This window comes from Takifugu flavidus, chromosome 2 (genome assembly GCF_003711565.1).
Source record: "Takifugu flavidus isolate HTHZ2018 chromosome 2, ASM371156v2, whole genome shotgun sequence".
NCBI lineage: Eukaryota > Metazoa > Chordata > Actinopteri > Tetraodontiformes > Tetraodontidae > Takifugu > Takifugu flavidus.
The window spans coordinates 13,653,154-13,674,846 of NC_079521.1; the positions used below are offsets into that span (position 1 = coordinate 13,653,154).

A 21,693-nucleotide genomic window follows, 5' to 3' on the forward strand; every position below is an offset into this window, starting at 1 on the left:
CTTGTCCTGCTGTCAAACATCTGGTTTATTCTGCAATCTACAAAATGTGAAGATGTCAGTCTGGTGTTCTTCCCCAGTATAAACCATCAAAGTCCATTCAGATGTGTACTTTTAGGGCAAACTCTGCACATTTTAATGCCGAAATAAAGAACCCAACATAATTGAATGTTATAGTATTATAATTCCTATATAGAACAGATTTATTAGGCTACTGAAGTTAGGAATATATACAATAACATTTTCTTTCTTTACTTGATTAATATGAAAACTCACAAGAATATTTCTGCAATTGATTTGATGCTATTGTTTTAAAAACTAGATACATTTCAAGCGTAAATGACCACTTTTGCAAAATAAATGTGTGGCTGAAATGGACCACATGAAACTTTTGTTGCACAGAAACCCATCCAAAAATTTCCTCAGACTTTCTTTTCCTGTTACCAGCTGATCACACTGTACCTTCACCACCGTGGGTCTGAAGGTTGACCAGACCCACGCAGCTTTAGCGTTGTTCTCTGTCGCCTCCACATGGTGGCAGTAGAGCTGTGAATTTTCACGTCCTCTCCTAAGAAATGGTTTTTATCCTTAACACAGTAGTTTGAATTGAAATGATTGCCTTTAGCTTTATTGTTTTGTTTTATTTTATACATTTGAAAATTTAATACAACTGTCATCATGCAAAAAAGGCTTCTCTAAATCATAACTAAAATAAATCACGTGTTTTAAGCATTTTCCCCATAACTAAATATGGTTTAATTTGTTACAGTACTCCCCCAAATCAGCAATATACAGATTTTTAAAGATGTAGTGTTTAGTGTCTCCAGACACACTAAATTGTTAATACTTACCTCCCTACCCTGCAGTCATATTTGTGTGTGCTTCATCTGTGTGCAGTGCGCCGGGAGGCTCCTCTTCTTGGTCATCATGCAACGGAAAACATTCATTTAGAATAGAAGGGTGTAGGAAGTGAAGGAGGCCTTGTTAAACACATCAAATTGCAGCCTGGATCCCCACAAATGTGGATTTACTGTTGATTCTTTCTACTCTGTATTAAGAACACATTGAATCCAGTCAAGTTTTAATAGCTGTTTTTAATCAACACCAGCATATCTGGCATCAAGTAAATCTCCTGAGAGACCAACCATCGACATAAGTTAATAATCAAAGGAGCAGGAAGTCACACAATGTTATTCAGATGGTAAAACAGAGGGACTGTTATAAAAAATAAACCCAAATTTTAACGAAGAGAAGCATTTTTATGGAGCTGTGACCTGCAGCTAACTAAGTTTCCCACTCATTTCACCATCACCTAATAACATACCTGTCTGTGTAATTACAGTGAGGGGAACAAGCGGTGCACGGACAATCCCAGAGGGACGTCTTTCATGAGTTACCTTGAGCTTTTACAGTATCCAGTCGAGGATGTTGCAGCCCTCCAAACGTGTGGTTGGAAGTGTTTGATGGACCTTGTTTAAAGTCTGGCGTGCCAGTGACAACAGGACAAATCCACTCATGCTGATCACCACAGTCATATCCTGAAAATGACCTCTTTTAACAGATAAGAATATATTGTTTGGCATTTAACTTATTTCTGTTTTTCGTGACAGACGGGAGTCGAATAAGGATCTTGAAAGCAGACAATAGTTACAGCAGCTCGGGGTCATAAATCCACTGTATTACTCTGTTCACCTTTGCACGCTCGTCTTAAAGATCGCCTTATCGCTTCGTTCAAGCCACTACAAATGCAGCGGCAGCATTTAGAAAAAAATTGATTGCATTATTGATGCCGTTTAAAATGTAATCAATCAAAGACTTTGGCACGTTAGGGCGTCTCTGGCCTAGTGTTGTGGACTTAATACAGAGTGTAAATTGACCTTTACTGAAGGGAATCAAAGAATATGTTCTCATGCAGAAATGAAAGCCTGATCATTACCAGAATATAATCAATTTTTCCTGTTTGAGGACAGTTGATGAGGCAGCCGCAGTATTGCGCAATTCGGCAGCTGTACAAACAAGCTATGCATCTGTGAACGTGGGCCAGTGAGTACTGATCGGGGTGGAAGCAAGTTTAAACAGGCGTGAACAGAAGCAACCTGACGTCAAGTGAAACTGACCTGAGATAACTTCAATCAAGCCACAGGCCTAAACTTTGTCCACAGGTAGCACACACCCAGGTAGGGTCGAGCCAAGCCCTCGCTGTGATAGGCGTGTAGCAGCTACATTTGCAGCATCTTTCCAACTGTGTGTGTCTGTTGAAATGAAAATAAATATCTTGCTTTTTCAAAATTATGTTTGATGTAGAAAACAATTATATTATTACAGTTTACCTTTAAAACTGGAGGGAATTGCTCTTCTTGGACACCTCTTGGAAGCATTTGGCACATGCGTGACTGTATGTGTGGTTCCTGTCTTACTCGGGTATTTACTTCCTCGGGCTTTACATCTTTACGCATAATATGTGATCTTTTAGACATTATTCAACTGACTTATTTCAGTTTAGGATGAACAATTGCGAGGCTTCTATACTGCCCAAATTCAAAACGCTTTACGCGTTTCTCGCCGCTAGATGGCAGCATGTCTCAGGTGACTGGGCTGCCAGATTATTCCACCCCTGCCTGTTAAACAAATATAAAGTGAATCATGTTGTACCCTGTAGTCGGAAAAAAGGTGTAACACACATCTCAATGTGCTTAACAATTAATTCTAATCAATCAATTGAGAAAAGCAGTAAATAAGGAGGGTAAAAATGCAGGTGGGCACTGCTGCGACAGCGGGCTAGTCTGAATAAGTAGATTTCCCTTTAAAGTCATCAGCAGAAGCTGCATTATGTAAACCTATAGGCAGTATGTTTCAAGGGCATCAACTAGAACCTCAAGTCATCTTTGACTAGCAGTCAATGCACGTTGCAATTTTATTGTTAATGTGTGATTAGAATGTAGGAGACACGTCACAACTACTTGACCCAGCATCCATCTGGATTTTTTTGGACTTTATGTAATGAATTAGGCCTATGTGATGCAATGGTGCACTCACTGACCCGATACTGGTTAATGTTTGCACACATGTTGCACCAAACGTGTTAAGCGTGGCGCCGCGCTGAGTGCAAAGTGTGAACCAATTCCAGCCGCCCGATTTATTCAGATAAATTTGTGACTATTCATTTTAAGTTTATATTCTTCAACTATTTTATGGAATCTATGACATTATTCTTTTAATCTGTTGTCATTAATTATATCAGATAATTTCACCCTGACTACAAAGTCGGCTTGTGGTTTATGACAATGCAGAAATCTGCAAGGTCTGATTGTATTTTGTGATAAATGTAATCAAGATAACCTAAGATAAGATGCATAAAATGAAATCATTCCGATGACCTTAATTCTAGAGAATCAATGGAAGACATGTTTCAGTTTTAATGCATTTAATGTTGCAAACAAAACATCTATCACTTTTGAGCCAAAACCTCCCAAAAATTCAGCACATTATAAGAAGCAGCCTTTATCCAACTATAAAACACACATTTTATCTTCCTTTGCTTAAGCATATCTGACTCGCACAAGCACAAAAGCAGCCAAGCGCTGAGAAGCATTAACAGCATATAACTGGCCCAGATTTGCAGTAGAAGAAAGGAACAGAGGCAAAAGGTATACAATATATGATATGGTCTGCACACATTTGAAGTAAATATATAAAAACATTTAAGTGATGGGAAAGTCCAATCAAGAGTATGAAAAAAATATTAATAGTTCAATAGTTTACAAATAAGAAATACGTAATATAATAAATGTATAATGACTTAAGTAACATTGTTTAAACACTTTCAGATTTTAAAAAAACGTTTGGAAAAAAACCCTTTCCTCCTGTGCCCTTGTTTAAGATAATCGCATATACCAAATTGTACCTTGTCCTCAGATTTATGACTCTCAGATGTATAGGCCATAAATAAAACCTCACCGTAGCCAGGCCAGAAATGCAGTTGATATTGAGATGACTGATGAGCGAATTCACTTGTTGCAAAAAAGAAAATTGATAAATGGAAGTAAAGCTGTCTGCTAAAAACACTCTGACATACAGCAAAACAATTCATTTGATTAGGCCTCAAAGACTCAGTCCAAGAACTTTGATATCGCTATCAATCACTACTACTATGCATATGTTTCCAAAGAAAAGCAGCAAGAATAAGCTAAAAACACCACAAGTCGTCATCTACTCGTATCTACAATTAATTGCGAATAACGATTTAACAATTATGGCTGTAAATTCCGGACTGAGGCTTAATTCTTAAGCTCAATAAAAACTGCCTATTTCTGGCAAGGCTAGTGAAAGTAGGACTGCAGGGTACCACGGCGGCGGACATCGGTTGTCCAGCAGTGGAAGCCACCACCCAGTGAATTGGCATGACGTATGTTCACTTTGACAGTCTTAATGCCTGCGGAGAAGAGACCAAGTAGCATTATGGGAATGTGCGCAGCATCTTTGATGGTAAGGTGGGATGCAATGACTGGGATGTGTGATCGTACCAAGACTCTCAAACATTTTCTGAATGGTGGTTTCGTTGGCATCGACCATGACGCGCTTGTTGTCCAACATCAGGACATTCATGGACAGCCATTTGGAGGACATCCACAGTGGGTGGTCTATGCAGACATGGACAGATTGCATTTAAAATAAAACCTGCTGAACTATATGAGTAGCAAGACGCCGTTTAAACACTGACCATCAGGAATCAAGGGTGTGGGAGGCTTCACGATAGTCCAGCCAGCCTTTTTGAACATCTCAATCTAACCAGAGTAGAGGAATAAAAAGGTTAAGCTAAAGTTTCTTCTGCTCAGGATGAGCTACCTGTCTGCTTTGATATCTGACCTGCTGACAGGGGCGGTCAGGGTTTGACAGCACCAGCCCAGGCCCAATAATGTTAAAGGTGGCATCGATGTGCATGGGGTTAGGATCCTTGAATGAGATTATGTGGACATTGTAGTCCGGCGCCAGATGGCGGCGCATCCACTCAATTCCCATGAAATTTGTAACCTGTGACACAATCAGAGCGGCTCTGTTTAGAAAGGAACTAAAGATCGTCTGCGTTTTCTGTGCGTTTTCTTCACGTGCAGAAAAGAAGCGAGAATATAAGCGTATACCTGGCTCCTCTGTACAAACAGATCCCTCCCAGCTCGAATGAAATCAGCAGCGTCGAAGCAGGGTTCGTGCTCTGTGGTCACAAACTTGCCCTGAGCGGCCAGCTTGTGTCGGTCCTCCACTGTGCGGATTGGATACTCCTAAAGGGAACCAGACGGCAATAAAGCTAATTGCTCTGTCATAACAACACAAGTTCCAGGTAGTTTGGAGGTAATAAAACTCCTGTATTAAAAAAAAAGACACACAATGCAGAAGTGATTGCACACATTTATAAGTGTCTGAAATGAGTCTCACCTGATCATACAGTTCGTCGGACATGGTGGGTTTTGGAGCAGTGGTCCATTTAGCACCTTTTCTGAAGTACTCCTTGATCAAAGGTCTATAAGCGCGGTACTCAAAGAAGCGGGCCCTCCACGCCATAGGAGCCTCTATGATCTCATTTCCTACAACCAGGAGGATGTCCCTGGGCATGGCAGCATACATGCCTGTGGAGCATTAAAAACCCAGCACCTCACTGTTTGAATACAGGCAATATTTTAAATGCCCGTTTTCAGTCCTCTCCCTGTTAAAGACAGGGGGGACTGTGAGGGAGATAGAATCGTGATCCAGAATTAGCAGGTTTGAGACATTAAGAGGTCTGAAAGCTGATAGTTTACCACTTGAGGTGAAGTCAGGAGTTTTGTATACCACGGACCAGTCCATGGGTTCTGGCCTCCTCACAGTGACACCCTCATGGCGTAGAATATTGCACATTTCTTCAATCTCCGCCACGGCTTTTTTCAAGTGGTCCGCTGGAAAGGCCTGGCCTCCATTCTTTTGGTAGAAAGGCCAATACTTCTCATACGTGTTGGCCTGTTAAAAGATTGAAATCGTGACTCCACTGCAGGCTCGGATTTGTATTCACGCGTTTCAACTGCATCTTTGACCTCCTGCCGTGCGTCTTTCCCCACTTACTTTCACTTCCACGGTGAAGGGAGGCACCTGGGCGTTTTCAGCACGACCCACGATCACCTCCTCCAGTGGGTCCCATTCATTGTAGCTGCACACGGGACACTCTTGTTGCTCGGGCTCAGTAACATGTTCCTCGTCGATCGCACGCTGCGACTGCGCAGCTGCCGCGCTCGAAGTGCTCTGAAGGGCCCTCTGCGCCCATCCAGTCACCGCCCGGCCGACCTGGGGGGCAACAGGCTGCTTTCAGACAGTTCCTTAGGACACTTTTCAGACAAACGTAGCGTGATTTTAAACAAAAGACAGAGAGATTTCTTTTGGGTTGAGAAATTAGAAAATAGCAATTTGTTGCACAAAGTTTTTGATAGAAAAAAAGAGTGACCCCAGAGGTTTCGGCCAATATGTTTGGCACCAAAGCACACCTATCCTTCAGAAATCTATCCGCAGAGACAGCGCTGCCTCCGTTCCAGCACTTCTGAGAGTTCCAACTTTATAACAGCTGTCGACGCTCACTCAGATACCAAAACGCAAGGGTGAGGGGGGGGAACCCCTACATAAAGCATAGGATCAAGCGATGAGTTGATTGAGAATTCTGTTGCAGAACCCGTGATTTCTTTTCAAATAAAATAACAAATTAATCTCAAGTGAAAGAAGCCGCTCAGGTGTAGCAGAAAACATATATTCTTTATTCTTTGTGGATATGTGCTTTCCCCCAGCCTATTTAATAACACAAGAAAAAAATGAAACCACCATAATACCAACCATGGCTCCGATCAGATGGGCAGCCTCAGCCCCTCTGCTACCTCCTCTCAGACACCTGACTCGCAGCATTTTCCAATGTAATAATGAGTATCAGTGACGCCAAACGGCAGCGCAGAATCCTCCTCTCGTTTGCTGACAATCGAAGGCGCCTGATTAGCTTTATAGCCGAGGATCTACGTGACTCGGACACCATTGGCTGCTTCCATGCTGGCCAGCAACGTGACTTGAGAAAAACCTCTGAAACACAATCCTCCTGCGCCAGCAAATTCTTATCTGTGGGTAGTAGCGTTAAAACGTTTCCAAGTAAAGTAAGTGAGAATCCCGTCATTTAAAGACGGGAGGCAAAGAATGCATTTCAAAAATATGTGTATTGTCATTTCCGCCCTAAATCAATCTGTACCCTAATCAAAGTTTTATTTAAGTTCCTGACACACATACCCTCTTCTTTAATCTGCTTCTAAAATGCCAATAAAGCCACTAAATATATCACCCTCGGAGTAATGGCTGTAGATTTTCGTGGATCTCAGCTTACTCAAATGCCATGTTTCAACACTTTTACAGGCTGGAGTGACATCAGTATATCACGCAATTACAGACATACATTTATGACATATACGTGGACGTGGAAGGGTGAAACGAGTGGAAATATGACCAGACATAGCCGCGGTGCGTTCACATGCTTGTCTGGGGTGTGCTGGCCACGAGTGCCTCTGCTCAGATACGATTGGTTCAATGCGGTCACCGTCAATTGCAGAGCAGCAGGGCCGACTACAAGAAAAAAAGGAGTTAAATATATTTTTCTACGGTGTAGTATTAGAATGTCATGCTGTTTAGTGTTCACGCACAGTAGAATTCTTCTTTTTTAAACAAAGGGGGTTTAATCTTCAATTGAACCCTTTAGTTCATATTTTAAGGTCACATTGCGACATCTAGTGGACACAAAGGAACCTTAGATTTCGGAAGTCTTAACTGGTGAATTTGGTATCAGCAAATATAATTCTAATCGCGTCTATTCCTGTAATCAGCAACAGATATCAGTCATCTTAATCAGGAGCTTCCCACTCCAGCAACAGCCTCTCAGCTATGATGCAAAGCAGGTTGGACTGTGGTCCAGATATGCTGGATATAGTCCGGTTTTGCAATAGATGTCAAAAACAAACCAAATAAACACACAATGGACATTAATTGTGTTTTAAATATATTTTAAAAATGCATTTTAAACAGAGGAAAAATGATTGTCAGTGTGACTGCATGTATGTCCAAATAAAGAAGAATATGATATTTGTCATTATGCAATTGCTTGCACTGAGGCCAGATGCATGGCCAATCTGAACTGCTGCAACTTCACTGTCTGCAATGGCCCTGTGCCGCACAGTAGTGCCAGATCCAGACATTCATTTCCATTTCCAAGGCACTCCAGGAACTTTGGTGTTATAATCCAATAAGATGAATAGGAGAACAGTAAACTACCCATCTGACCTATTAATGTCATTTTCATCCATTATCTCATGACCTTAGGACACTTTTAGTATGGAACACATGGTCTATGATTATTATTGTTAAACCTGTGGGTTAGATCATTTGGATACATGTCTTCCATGTCAAAAACACAATTTAGGTCAGCGTCATCAGATATTCCACTGAGTTTAAACAGTGGAAATCAAAGCCACTTTGTCACTCCAAAATTTGACTCTGAGGGAGTTTGTGGCGCAACCTCGGCAAGAGGGCGATAAGCAGGGAAGGCAAAAGCGAGAGTTGAGGTAGGACAGGGAAGAGCTGAGAGTGTGCTGGCATCAGGCCCCATGCTGGTCACCTGATGCTAGGAGAGAGATACAGTGATGCACCCTTTCATGTGGCATGCGAGGTCACAGCAGGATGGCTGCTGGAGGCATATTCTCTGCAGGGAAGCTTTTGCAACAAAGATTTTCAGGATTTCAGGTCATTTTGACAGATTCACCAAGATTCCTTAACTTTCTGGAATATTTGTGTAACTATTTTTCTGTTTTTTAATTATCTACTGTATCTATCACATTTATTTAATTGGCTTATTCAAAATAACACAATAAATCTTGTGCCTGAGCATGTGCATAACATCTACAGTGTTATCAGAAACGCTTCAGTGAATCTGTTGAGTCACAGCAGATTGTTCCTTTTTATGTGATTGGATGGCAGGCCGAGCACCTTTCTGCAGATGCAATTACCTCAGGTCCAGATGTGCCGGTCATTCACACCGATCATGCCTCTGAAGCAGAATCTGTCTTTGATTAGCTACAGAGGGACGTAAAATGCCAGGTGTCCTCACAAATCATGCTGAGATCTTAATATAACTGTGAGGCATCTGTGTGGCAGGACACCGTCTTGTCTCTTTGCCAGAGATGTACTGAGTTACTCTTCATCCTTTAGCTCAAGTTTAGCGCCTTCACAAATGTGTGATGCCGTGTCAGGTAAGTAGTTTTGAGACTGGTTAAAACAGTGTTATTTCCTTTTGCCCTTAAATTTGTCCACTCGTTGGATCCGTGTCCTGAGCTCTGTTGATCAAACTAACCAGCTAATGTCTAATTTGACTAACAAAACAAAAACTAAGTGACAACACCACCCTAGAAATCTCACCCGGGAAATTAATCCAAAGTACAATTAAGTACTTTAAGTACAATTACAAGTTCATCCTTTAATAATGATTATTAAAAGTTTCAAGAATTCACACATACAGAGAAAAAAAAGAAAATCCGATATTTTCCTGGGGTCAAGTGAAATAAATAGCCGATCTGACCTTGACACTTAGATCATAACTCTAAAATAATCCAGCACACGTGCACACACACTGTTAAAACACACAAGCTTAATCAGTATCTTTGGTGGAGCCGCAGGCAGCATCGGATGCAAGACCGTGGAAGACGGTGATGTCATGGAAGATGATCTGGGGACCTGACCTGTGGATGGATTCAGGACAACTGAGTAAAGGAGAAGTTGGAGATATTAATGCTCCTGAAGACAGGACATACAAATGCCTGTGCCAGGGGAGCTGCGGGCCGATGGCAGCTTGGAAAATGGTTGTGACCGATCATCTAGATGGCAGAAGTGGCCACAGAAGGTTGTTGGCCTGGCTGACATGTTATGGGAAGAGGCTTGACCAGGCCTGACCAGTCCAGACCTCCAGCAGTCCTCAGTATGGTGCGGTGGACCATGCTGACCTCTGTTTCATCTGTTGCCAGACACAACACAGAAGTGGTGGGAGATTGCTGCTTATATCCCAGGACATCTCATGATGCCTACGGGTGGCGCGTCCTTGTCAGATCTACACCTGCGTACATCCATCTCCAAACATGTGTGAGGATAAGTGACCCACCGTTACACAGAAACATGCCACCAGTACCAGCACCCAGTGATCTCAGCCTACGACTCCTGGGTTTTAAATGTATCAGCGATGTGGCGACAGTATTGCCGAAACAATGAACATAACAAAGCTTGGCTGGAACTTAGACACACAACATATGAACATATAAAAGCATCACTATGTGCTTTACAGGCTCTTACTCTCTCTTACGTGCTTGTGAACATTAAAAAATAAAGGCGTGATGGATTCAACACTTGCTGTACATGTAAGGATATACACAAGGAAGTCTGTCAGTGATTCCCTGCACTGTACTTTGACAGATAAAGAGCTGGCATAGTTGCAGACATTAAGCTGATCACACCAAAGTCCCGACTTTTTCACATCATCGTTGGTAGCTCATTTTGTCCTTCAGATTGCTGGTGAAGAGCTTATCCGTTGCTTTCCCCTGGGTTTGCTGACATGGATGGAATTTTTTTTGTCTCCCAGAGTGAAGCACAAGTCATTTACCTTTCCTTTCCTTAAGACAAAGGAGCTGGACTTCCTGGGCTCGGTTCAGTCATTCCTGCCCAAGTGATGAGCCAATAGAGACCTCGAAGAAGCTGCCAACAAAAAATTCACATTCTGCAAGAGAAGGAAATATGCAAAAACATTTTAGATATCAGATTTCTCCAATTATTATTATCATCATTGCAGTGGAAATTCTGCAAGTTGTGGAACTGACATGCAGGAGACTCAGATGACTTGTGCTGAAATGAAGTTTACTGATCAGGAGAAGTGACACCAACACAGCAACAGTTTATTCATGCAGCACCAGCACCGATTCTGATAAGACGTTTGTACCGAGAGGTATATATGGCAAATGGAAGGTCACTGGTTTGTGTCAATCATATACGGCGCCAGCCTGTCTGTCTTTCACTGTCCCAAACAGAAGATGCTAACCTTGGACCCGACAGAATCATCTAGCCTGTTTGTCTCTTCAGCTTTGCTTTGTCTCTGGGAAGAATAAAAAATAAGATATGGTGACTGAGGGTTCAAAAGCTCCTGCAGGACACTAATTGAGAGCAAAGGTCAATTCTACAGTACAAATTAGAATTAAGAGAGAAGTAGTCATTTTTATTTACTATTATTGTTATTATTTAAATCACGCTGTCTGGCTCTAACAAAACAATAATATTGAACAAAACTGGAGAGGCAGTAACAGGTACAGTACTTGTGGATTAAGCCAAGTTTGCGTCTTGTTCCAGCCTGGATGTGTGTTTATAGACTCTAGCGGCTAATTAAGGAGCAACAGCAGGGCGCCATCTGCCGGTGGCTATTACCATTAAATGCTGCTGCAGAGGAACAGTCTCTGAGAAGTTCTGATGAAGTTCTCCACTCTGATCTCTTCAAAACCCTGTTTCATCTTCCAGCCAGTCAGTCAAAGATCGTGATGGAAGTGTCACTACTTGCAAACATTCAAAAGTGAAATGTATTCGATCACCCACCGTCTCAGACTCATTTCACCAAAATGACCTGGCGACCCCATCAGGATGTCCGCAGTTCATCTCGGGAAAATTTGGGGGATTTTCAAAATAAAGCGAAATGTTATGTAATCCTGGTATGTTAATGTTCTGAAAGTTTTCATTCAAACATTCTTCCACCACCCCCTCCTATTTTCTCCCTCCAAGATGTACAAACATTTGCATGGGTACCTTTTACTTGTCTTTAAATTTTTAAAAAGAAAATCAAGTTTCTGCATTTTGAGTCCAACCAGTTTCTCCCAGCGATTGTCTCTTTTTGCCAACTAGGGGGAGAGGCACCGCCCACTAAATAAAAATACTCTTTTCTCCGTTTTGCACGGTGTTGACGCTGTGTTTCTGAAGGATGGAGCTGTTCGTGTTGTTTTCATGCCTTGTCGCGACTGCGCTCATCACTCCACTGGCCCTGAAATCTTTTTCCCCTTTCCTCTGGATGGACCTTCTTTATTGCAGGGATCTACTGTCGATTTTCCTGACCTACGTGTGGAGGAGGAGGAGGAGACCGCTCTTCTTGGCGTTGGACCGTTTCTTGGAGCAAGCTGCTGCCCATCCCAACAAAACCTTGGTTGTTTTTGAGAAGCAACGCTACACGTACGCTGACGCGGACAGAATCAGCAGCAAAACAGCCAACGCGCTGCGTGCGCAGCCTGGGTACAAAGCTGGGGACACGGTGGCTCTTTTCATGGGGAACGAGCCTGCCTTCATGTTTACCTGGCTGGCTCTGACCAAGCTGGGCTCTCCGGTGTCTTTCCTCAACCACAACATCCGCAGCAAATCTCTGCTGCACTGCTTCCACTGCTGCAAGGCCACAGTGTTGATAGCTGCCTCAGGTCTGGGTTTAACACCAAGAAAGTTGTTTCTCCCTCAGAGTCTTGTGAAAAATGCGCAGTTATTAATGGGTCGAATTGATGGTGTTGACACAACTCAGTTCAGTCTCCAGATATGTAGAGAGCTCTTTGCAGGGCCAACACACCAGGAATGCTTAAAAAAAAAGTCATTTATGAGAATTAAAACGTGCATTTATACAGCAGAGATCTGCCTATATTCTGAATTGTAAACGGTATTTTGACTTATGCCTCATCTCAGAGCTGAAGGACGCAGTGGAGGATGTGCTGCCCTATCTGGTGGAGCAAGGCATCACCGTCCTCCTGATGAACGAGCACTGTGACACTCCTGGAATTGAAAGCTTCGCCGACAAAGTGGAACTAGCAGCCGACAGTCCTCCACCCCAGTCCCTCAGATCACACGTCACGCTTAAAAGCCCAGCTGTTTACATTTACACCTCTGGCACCACAGGTGACGCAGCAGCCGCACAGACGGCTGTTTCAACACCCTGATTTGTGCTTGCTGTGACTTGCTGTGACCTAACCCTTGTTTCATCGCAGGTCTCCCCAAGGCAGCCGTCGTCAATCAGAACCGCCTCCTCACTGTTCTGGCTGTTTTGTCATCATATGGCGTCACGGCTGATGATGTCGTCTACCTCAACCTGCCTCTGTATCACACAGCTGGATTTTTCATCGGCTTTCTTGGCTCCATTGAGACAGGTGAGATGATGCTGAGCGTCCATTTAATTTCAGATTAAAACCATTAAAACCAGAAGATAAATAAAGCCATCCGATGAAGAAAAGAGTTGAAACATCCAACTTCTGACCTAGCTCCATAGCATTTTAGTGCATCCCTTCACTGCATTAAAACTGCAATCGCTGGCCCAGCAGGTTTCTGTGTGAGATTAAAAAAGGAAGAAAAAGAAACTCCATGAAAGACTCTTTGTGCAGTAATCTTTAAGGAGCCAGATTAATTTGGACCAGATTACCTCCAAATTCTTTCCTCTCACTTAAAAAGGAAAGTAGGTTAAAGTTCACAGGACAATGAAAATTGTTATTCTACCTTGTAGATAACTAGGTTTAATTGTTTCAGTTAAGATGAGTAACTCTCAAGCACTTCACTCGTGTTTTATTTTGAAGGGTCGACCATTTTCCTGAAGAGGAAGTTTTCCGCCTCTCAGTTTTGGGAGGACTGCAGGAAACACAACGTGACCGTTGTTCAGTATATAGGAGAGGTGCTGCGTTACCTGTGCTGCACACCGAAGGTAATGTGATTATTGTTTCCAGCTCTACACCATTTAGAATGGATATAACATGTATGACATTAGAGCTTAACAATATAAAATAAAGGCACATTTACCTCCCTCTCTTGTGAGGCTGCACTAGTATAAACTGAAGATAGGAATCTATCTTCTGATTAAGATTGTTTCTGTTATCTAATCCTCTTAAATTTAGGTAAAATACAGTTTTCCAATATTAAAATAATAAAGCAGGAAAAGCAGTTACATTTACCCTGGAATCACCACGAGAGGAAATCCAATCAATTCAAGACAAAGGCCCTCATCAGGCTAAAATAACCTACCCAGCGAGACAGAGAATTTAGATATTGTTTACACTGATTATTTGTGATAAGCTCATATCAAACCAGTGGAAGAGAACTATCTGTAGAAAGAAGAGAACCGTTTACAATCCTGATCAGATACCACATCATGTGGCAAATACAGTGGAGGAAGGGTCAGTCAGGTCATGCATGGCTGCCAGCGGACCAGGCCTGCAAGTATTTATTTACTTTACTGTGTGACCACCTCCTGTCCTGGCAAGTCACTGCATACAGTTGCGTCTAAGAATAGATTCTGGCCTTTCCTGAAGAAGACCCTATCAAATAACTTTGCAGACAAATCTCACTCCACTCCTACTTTGGGCCACTGTGAGTGGTACGTCTGTGTCGATTTATTTAGGGTGCCCGGGAGTATTTTTGGTAACTATTAGCCTGTCACTCTTCAATTTTTTTATACAAAATTAATTTAAGAGTGCTGCAGTTAGCATGGCAACCCACACACAGAATTTCATAAATGCACTTTCATCAAAAGTCAAAGTAAATGACAGAAGCTTTCTGCTTCTGCTGAAGTTTTGCTATTTAAAAGTTAATTATAGCTACATGTTTAATATACGGTATATGTTTTTTATCTACAGAGAGAAAATGATAAAGACCATAAAGTCAGACTGGCCATTGGTAACGGCGTGAGAGCAGAGGTTTGGAGAGAGTTTCTTGAACGCTTTGGGAACATCAAGATTCAAGAGTTTTATGCTTCGACTGAGGGAAACGTGGGCTTTCTCAACTATGCTGGAAAAATCGGGGCAATTGGGAGAGTCAACTTTATTCATCGGGTATACACAAATTTTTGGTTTTTTGTTTGTTTCCTACACAGTGAGATTAATCAAACTAAATGTGTTTATGAGCATTTGATCAAATTTAATCTGTCACTGAAATCAGCTGTAGACCCTGTAAACGTAGCAAGGAACGTTTCAAAATAATACAAATTGCGACATCTAGTGGCCCATATGAGGTAAAGCATCCCCTAAACAACCACGAAATACTAATCACTTTATTTAAAAAAAAAAAAAACCTAGTTTGAGAGGCTGTCGGGTAATTACACTTATGTATACATTTTTTTGAGTCTCTTCTTTAGATATAGGCCATAATTTAAACATTGTCAAATGTTAGGATGCACTAAATCACATCCTGAAACTCATTGATTGCATGTGACATGGAAGGGTTTATTTAAAAACACGACAAAAATCTTATTGCGATAACAATTTCTGCTGCCATCACTGTAAGGCTGAAATCACCACAAAACAAGGCTCTGTTGTCTTGACGTCCTCTTGTAGAAGCTGTTTCCCTACACTCTAATCCAGTATGACTCCGAGCGGGATGAACCAGTTCGTGATGTTAATGGCCTGTGTATTGAGTCACCTAAAGGTAAGGAAATGTCTGCACTTTAAATGGTCTTGTGTTCTTGTCTGGGCTATGAGCTATTTAATATGCATGTGAAATACTCATTCTCCTTTTCTTTAAGGTGAGACGGGACTGCTTGTGTCAAAGGTCACAGGTATTTCCCCTTTTGTTGGCTATGCCCAGAATGAGGAACAGACTGAGAGGAAAAGGCTCCGCAATGTTTTGAAGAAAGGAGACCTGTACTTCAACAGCGGAGACCTGATGAGAATCGACAGCGACAACTTCATTTACTTCCAGGATCGTGTAGGTGACACGTTCAGGTACATTACTGACGTGAAGGTTTGGCGAGGCAAACAAGTCACCATTGTCCTTCAATATCTGCTTGGGAAAATGCAAATATAATGTTAAACGTCGGCTACATGAAAGGCACTTCATTCAAAGATTATAGAATGTTGTACCTTCATGTTTCTCTGCAGGTGAATTATTTCACTTCAATTTCAGCAGTTGTGAAGCATAAATCTCCAGATTTTTACTGCTTTCTCTGCCCGCTGGTCCTCACAGGTGGAAAGGCGAGAACGTGGCGACGACTGAAGTGTCGGACATCCTGGCGATGAGCGGTTGTCTCAAGGAGGCCAACGTTTACGGTGTCCGAGTGCCAGGTTCTTCCCCTGATACTGCGAAACAAATAAACCCATTTTGTGAATGGTTAAACAGCAAAGCCAACTGCTCTGCTTGTTTGGCAACGCAGGCCACGAGGGACGGATTGGAATGGCGGCTGTCGTTGTGAGAGAAGGGGAGCAGTTGGATGGGCATAGAATATATGACCATGTGGTCAGCTACCTGCCCTCATACGCCCGACCTCGCTTCATAAGAATACGGGTGATTCCAGTTCACACGCTGCAGCGTTCTGAATGATTGTGTGTCCGTGGTCACTGATGTTTATAAAGCCTGAGTATTGTTTTTGCATCCAGAATGTCATGGAGGTGACGGGAACCTTCAAACAGATGAAAATGAAGCTGGTGGAGGAGGGGTTCAACCCAGCGTTTGTTCAGGACCCTCTTTACGTCCTTGATGACGGGGAGAAGAGTTACACCCCGATGACGGCTCAGCTCTACAGCCGCATTATATCGGGAAGTCTCAAACTATGATTGTTCAGGCTGCATTCCTGCTTTTACTGTATAATGGCGTTCTAGGGACTGCTTTTGAAAAAATGGCCCAGGAGGTAAAGAATATGGCCTACAGATGTCATCCTGTGTTTCATGGGAAGTGTAGGGTTTAAATATAAGGTTGCATGATTACAAATAAAGGAGGTTTACAGTTATCCTGAAATATAGCATTATATTAATATTAAGTTGCTCAATGCAACTACTTTATTTTCCTTTTGGATGCAAAACTTAAAAAGCCAAAAATAGCTTGCTATAAAGGCAACACGTTTATTGGCAATATTTATCAATAAAACATGTACAGTGTAAATCAATGAACCAACACAGGTAGAACTGATCATTCCATTTCAAGAAATTCCAGCTTAAATTCATTCACTATGGCAACCAAAAGAATGTACAAGAAGCTCAGCAAAACTTCCAGAGCTGAACAGTCACAATGTGCTGAAAACCCTCAACATCCGTTCAGGTTCCTGGTACTGGTATTTAGAAGCCTTAAGTGCGCAAACTCTGTATATACAAAAGCTAACAGTTCAAAACATTTTTAAAACAAATGCACAATATCAAGACACTGAAAAAAACGTGCAAATCATTACCTTTAAGTTATAATTCCATATAGATCTAATGATCTGTGATGGTGGCAGATATGTCCTGTCGTGGCTCTGACACTGTTCATATGTTGTAGTTGGTGAGTAAGATTTTTTATTTTAGCTTTGTCAGAAATAAGAGTAGCTAAAGAAAGTCCTGAGTAGAAATATTTCAAAACGTATTTTAAAAAATAAAAATAAAATAAAATAATCTTACAAGGCCTTCATCTCTTCAAAATATTTACATTTTTGAATTAGCAGAGTTATACAATCTCACATGTCCACCAGTAACAGCTAAAATGCTTTCTCGGCTTTCTGAACAAGGACAAATCTTATGTTTAATCACCTCCAAACCACAAAACAGGCAAGTCTAAACACAGATAAAATGTGATCTTGTGGAAGATCACATTTTAGGCATCCTGTGTGAATTTTGCGAATCATTTACCAGTAGCCAGATAAGGCGGTTTCCAGTTCTAGTGGGAGGTTTGTACGCTCTAAAGCTGAGGTGGTGGAGCAGTTCACAGCTGGAGGGTTTAGATGACGATGCTGGTGCCACTGCGAGAACTCTTGTCCTGGGAGAGACACACCAACTTTAGATTCAGGTCACTGGTCAGTATCACTACGGCTGTTTCTGTGTTGATGTATCTGAGCACTTCTCCTGACAGGAGTGCATTTTTGTGGTCGTCACAATGTGCACATCGCCTAAAGCAGTGTGTTTCTTACGGAGTAGCGCGCTCCTGGTTTCTGCCCAGGTTCGTATTCAGTGTAGAGTGGCGGTTTGTCCCCATAACCTCCTCCTCGACCCCCCCGAGCTCCTCCTCGCCTACTGCTATCCTCATCATCTGAGCTCCACGATCCGCCTCTTGAGCGCCGCCCTGCTGGAGGGGAGTAGTTTGCTCTGGATCTACTGTCGAACAGATCGTCCCTGGAGCGGGAGCGGGGGCGGTCCATCCCCGCTCGTGCCCTGCCGTGGCTTCGGCCATCCATTGAGTCTTCGCTGTAGCTCCTAGGAATGCCTCTAGACCTAGCGGGTGACGGGTATCGCCTGCCAGCTGCACCACGCTCATCGCGGCGGCCAAATCCGCTGCGGCCGCTCTCGCTGGAGCTCGGAGGGCGGGTCTTGGGAGCAGATGGTGGATTCCTGTTTGGCCTCTGCTCTCTAATTGGTGGCAGAGTGATGATGCGACGCTCTGTGGGGGCATCATCGAGGGCAGAGATCATGCTGGGAGGACCGGGGGAAAATGGGATGGCGGCAGGCATGTGTTGGTGAGGAGGTGGGACCTGCTGCATGTGGTTTGGTGGATGTGGCGGAACCTGATGGAGTCAAATACTGGCAATAAGCAATACTCTGTAGTAGAAAAATAAAGATCTTGTGAAGCCAAGATAAAAACCCAAATACATGGGAAGCGCTGGTTGGACATACCTGGAGAAGAGGACTCGTCATGTCCATCCCCCTCACCTGGCTCTCCAAGTAATCAAGCATGTGATTGGTGTTGGCAGGAGTGATGTTACCATTGTGGCTGGGAGGGGGCATGCTGTAGGCGGAGGACTGAGGAGGTGGGAGAGGCATGGCTTTCAATGGAATGCTTTTTCCTGAAACAGATCCTGGAAGAAGCGAACACATTTGCAAAATGTAGATTGACAGCGTGAGGATATAAAGGATCACACAACATTTAAAAAAAAGGTGTACACACCTGAGTAAAGCAGGGGGTTCATCTGCGTGGAGGCGTGGCTTATTGGGCCGTATACCGGCTGTCCCCCCATCCAAGGAGCCATGGCCCTCTGAGCTTCCTTTATCATACGATGCTGCATCACAGCTGAAAGATGAGAAAAGAGATCTCTTTAATATTGCTAACTTGCATTAATGGCAAGCTAGCAGGTAGCTTTTCTTTACCCTTTTCTGGACAGCAGCACGTTCTGGGGCAGCAGGGACAGCGGACATAGCAGCAACATTTCTGAGGGCAACACTGGCAGCAGCAAATGCAGAAGAGCATGATGAGCAGGAGGATTCCAATGATGATTAACAACACTGTTAGCCAGTCTGAGAGAAGACAGGAAGATAGTCAAGCACATGACGGGCACGTTTTGTGAGTCTGCCGTAAAGCTCGGCCACTGTTTGATCAGACAAACAACTGTTTTTGTTACTTACGGTAAACAATGAGCTTGACTTCCTTGTCAGAATCTCCAGATGTGTCTCCCGGAGCGTCCACAGTGCAGTAGTAAACCCCATTATCCCACCACATCACCTCATTGATCACCAGATCTGCTTCTGCACATGGGCAAACATGCACAAGAACACAACTAGCATTTTGTTCTTTTACCAGATCAGGTTTACGTTTTAAACTGGATGCCGAAGGTTCGAGCTACTTTGATGAGGCCATACGAAGTTTGAACTTACTGTTCTGTACCGATATCTTGCGCTCGCGGTACTCCACTCCTAGAATTGCCTCGTTGCTTCCCCTCTTTTGAAGCACTGTGCGCACTGTGCGCTGGCGGTCTGGACAGTCATTGGACGGGTCCTGTCCCAGCTGCAGGGCCGACTGGTACGCTGCAAAAGCAGGGGCAGCGCTTTAGGTGAAGTTCAAATATTTTTTGTGTCGCCACCAATTGTCATTGCCTTTTTCCAAAAGACTACAGGCTGATTCATAAGTCAATGTCAATCCCCGTTTCACTAAGTGACATGAAACTGTGTCGTCATTGTGATGATTCACCGATTGTTCCGTTGTGTTGCTGTGACAGAGGGTTTCAGTGTTGCTTGTTCATTGAACCAATAGCAATGCTAAGCTATGCTATATTAGTGTGGAAAAACATGAAATGAGACGAGTGACTCAGCTCTTTACTGTGTAGTATGTGTGCTTCATGCAGCCGGACATCCCAGCAAACTTGAGCTTAACATGAGGCCCATTTTACTTACAAGTGTAGAGAATTAAAATATTGCACAACGAAATTTGTGTCTAGAGCTAAAACACTATCTTGTAGAAAGATTTCTCAAAATAAATAAATAAGAAAGATTTTTCCTGCTTTATCTCCCCCAACACAACGTCATTTTTTTTTAACATAACATCAAATTTGTTCAAATTTAAGACGGCGAGTCTCTTCTGATGCCAATTAACCTCGAATTTCCTCAAGACTCATCATGGGTACATGCTCACCTGTGGAGTAGTACTCCAGGACGGGGTCCTTGCAGAAAGACTTGTACTTCCACGTGACCAGAACATCTTGGAGGCTTGCAGAAGTGGAGTAATCACACCGAATAATCACTGAAGCAAACAGAAACGTGGTGCGTTGCTGCTCAGGAACATTGACCTGGATACACACCGAGACTGCAAGGGCATGACAAATGATGGTTACACACCCACACACCACAGCACTGTTTTCAGCATATATAAGATGGGATTTTGTGTGCCAGTGGAGGCAGCAGACTGAGTTTTGTAAAGTGAAAACAAAACGCGTGCGTCGGTTTCTCACAACGTAGGAGCAGATTTCAAAGTGGAAAAACCAGAAGAACTGGTGCCACAGACAAAGACACAGGAAACAGTTTACTGTGAAACTGACAAGCAAATATTCAGAAGCTGGAATGAAACCTGTTGGCTTTACCTTCATTGGGGGCAAGAGAATACTTTGGAAAAAAAAAAATCTTTGCTGTTATAATAATAAATTTACGAATAAACCGTAAAATAACCAAACTGGACTTGCTGTAAACAAAATTCCATTTTTGTGACACGGCAACACAACTGTCATGTGACCTACATCGGCATCTTGAGTAGTTTCGGTAGAAATTTGGAATCAACAAATTCAATTTATTCCAGGAAAAATAGAACACAAAAACAAATACTGCAGTGAGATTAGGTTGATAAAACTGCCTTTACCTTTCAGAATTGACAGGAGGAGGAGGAGGACGGCAAATAATGGCCGCATGATGACAAAACGCACCGTTTCTCACCAAACCCAGTCAAAATGAACAGGAGCGAAACAAAATGATGAACTAAAGCAAATTTTCCTCCCTCAACTTAAACAAATGCTTGTTGTTTCCTCCCGCGCGTACGGCTGAAATTTATCTGTCTACGGAGACCAGACTAATCTGTGACCACACCCCGAAACAGGTGATTTCATCCTTTCCTGTGACGTATACAGGTGACCCCCACCACCGGAACAACCTCTGATTTAGAACAAAGAAGAAGGAACAATTAAAAATAAAAAAACAGCAAGTGCTCGAACCGTTTTTATTTGTTTCCTCCAGGGAACAATTTTGATTTTGCGGACAAAACATTGAAACCTGTGTTAGTCTGGAAAAGTCCCCCTACATTTTCTGCCCCCTATTGAAATATTAAATGCAGATAGAAAATACACAAGTTCATAAAAGAAAATAAGCAAATGCACTGTCCGTCTTGAACGTAATGTTTTAAAAATGTTTTTGCTTCAAACTACCTCCTCTGTCACGTTCAAAAGATTAAAAAAATCAAATTAAATCG

At 42.7% G+C, this 21,693-nt stretch overlaps 3 protein-coding genes and 1 long non-coding RNA gene across 6 annotated transcripts; 1 reads left to right on the forward strand and 3 right to left on the reverse strand.

Moving 5' to 3' along the window:
* Positions 1-3,404: 3,404 nt before the first annotated feature.
* Positions 3,405-6,997, reverse strand: gatm (glycine amidinotransferase (L-arginine:glycine amidinotransferase)). Its single transcript, XM_057025602.1, has 9 exons — positions 6,844-6,997; positions 6,088-6,306; positions 5,790-5,985; positions 5,428-5,618; positions 5,136-5,273; positions 4,864-5,028; positions 4,718-4,781; positions 4,521-4,637; positions 3,405-4,429 (listed from the first exon to the last, which is right to left on the reverse strand). Exons 1-9 carry the CDS (start codon positions 6,910-6,912, stop codon positions 4,317-4,319), a joined length of 1,272 nt encoding a protein of 423 aa, XP_056881582.1. The 5' UTR covers positions 6,913-6,997; the 3' UTR covers positions 3,405-4,316.
* Positions 6,998-9,491: 2,494 nt separating this feature from the next.
* Positions 9,492-12,030, reverse strand: LOC130521931 (uncharacterized). Of its 2 annotated transcripts, none has more exons than XR_008949492.1 (2): positions 11,662-12,030; positions 9,492-10,798 (listed from the first exon to the last, which is right to left on the reverse strand). It is a non-coding gene; the product is annotated as an uncharacterized LOC130521931 (long non-coding RNA). The 2 variants fall into 2 exon arrangements; XR_008949493.1 differs by having other exon boundaries at positions 11,497-12,030.
* On the forward strand, positions 11,979-16,803 carry LOC130521922 (long-chain fatty acid transport protein 2-like). 2 transcript variants are annotated; one of them, XR_008949491.1, is made up of 10 exons: positions 11,979-12,524; positions 12,781-12,990; positions 13,080-13,238; positions 13,659-13,783; positions 14,712-14,906; positions 15,408-15,498; positions 15,596-15,777; positions 16,036-16,133; positions 16,223-16,353; positions 16,446-16,475. XR_008949491.1 is itself a non-coding variant. In XM_057025808.1 (10 exons), exons 1-10 carry the CDS (start codon positions 12,041-12,043, stop codon positions 16,620-16,622), a joined length of 1,869 nt encoding a protein of 622 aa, XP_056881788.1. In that variant the 5' UTR covers positions 11,984-12,040; the 3' UTR covers positions 16,623-16,803. The 2 variants fall into 2 exon arrangements, 1 of the variants encoding a protein (XP_056881788.1); XM_057025808.1 differs by having other exon boundaries at positions 11,984-12,524; positions 15,596-15,794; positions 16,446-16,803.
* An 84-nt stretch (positions 16,804-16,887) lies between these two features.
* On the reverse strand, positions 16,888-21,333 carry LOC130521925 (immunoglobulin-like domain-containing receptor 1). Its single transcript, XM_057025816.1, has 9 exons — positions 21,091-21,333; positions 20,374-20,544; positions 19,620-19,769; positions 19,371-19,490; positions 19,116-19,262; positions 18,916-19,038; positions 18,645-18,826; positions 17,945-18,535; positions 16,888-17,793 (listed from the first exon to the last, which is right to left on the reverse strand). The coding sequence occupies exons 1-9, from the start codon at positions 21,137-21,139 to the stop codon at positions 17,755-17,757; spliced, it is 1,572 nt and encodes a 523-aa protein (XP_056881796.1). The 5' UTR covers positions 21,140-21,333; the 3' UTR covers positions 16,888-17,754.
* Between the last annotated feature and the right edge of the window lie 360 nt (positions 21,334-21,693).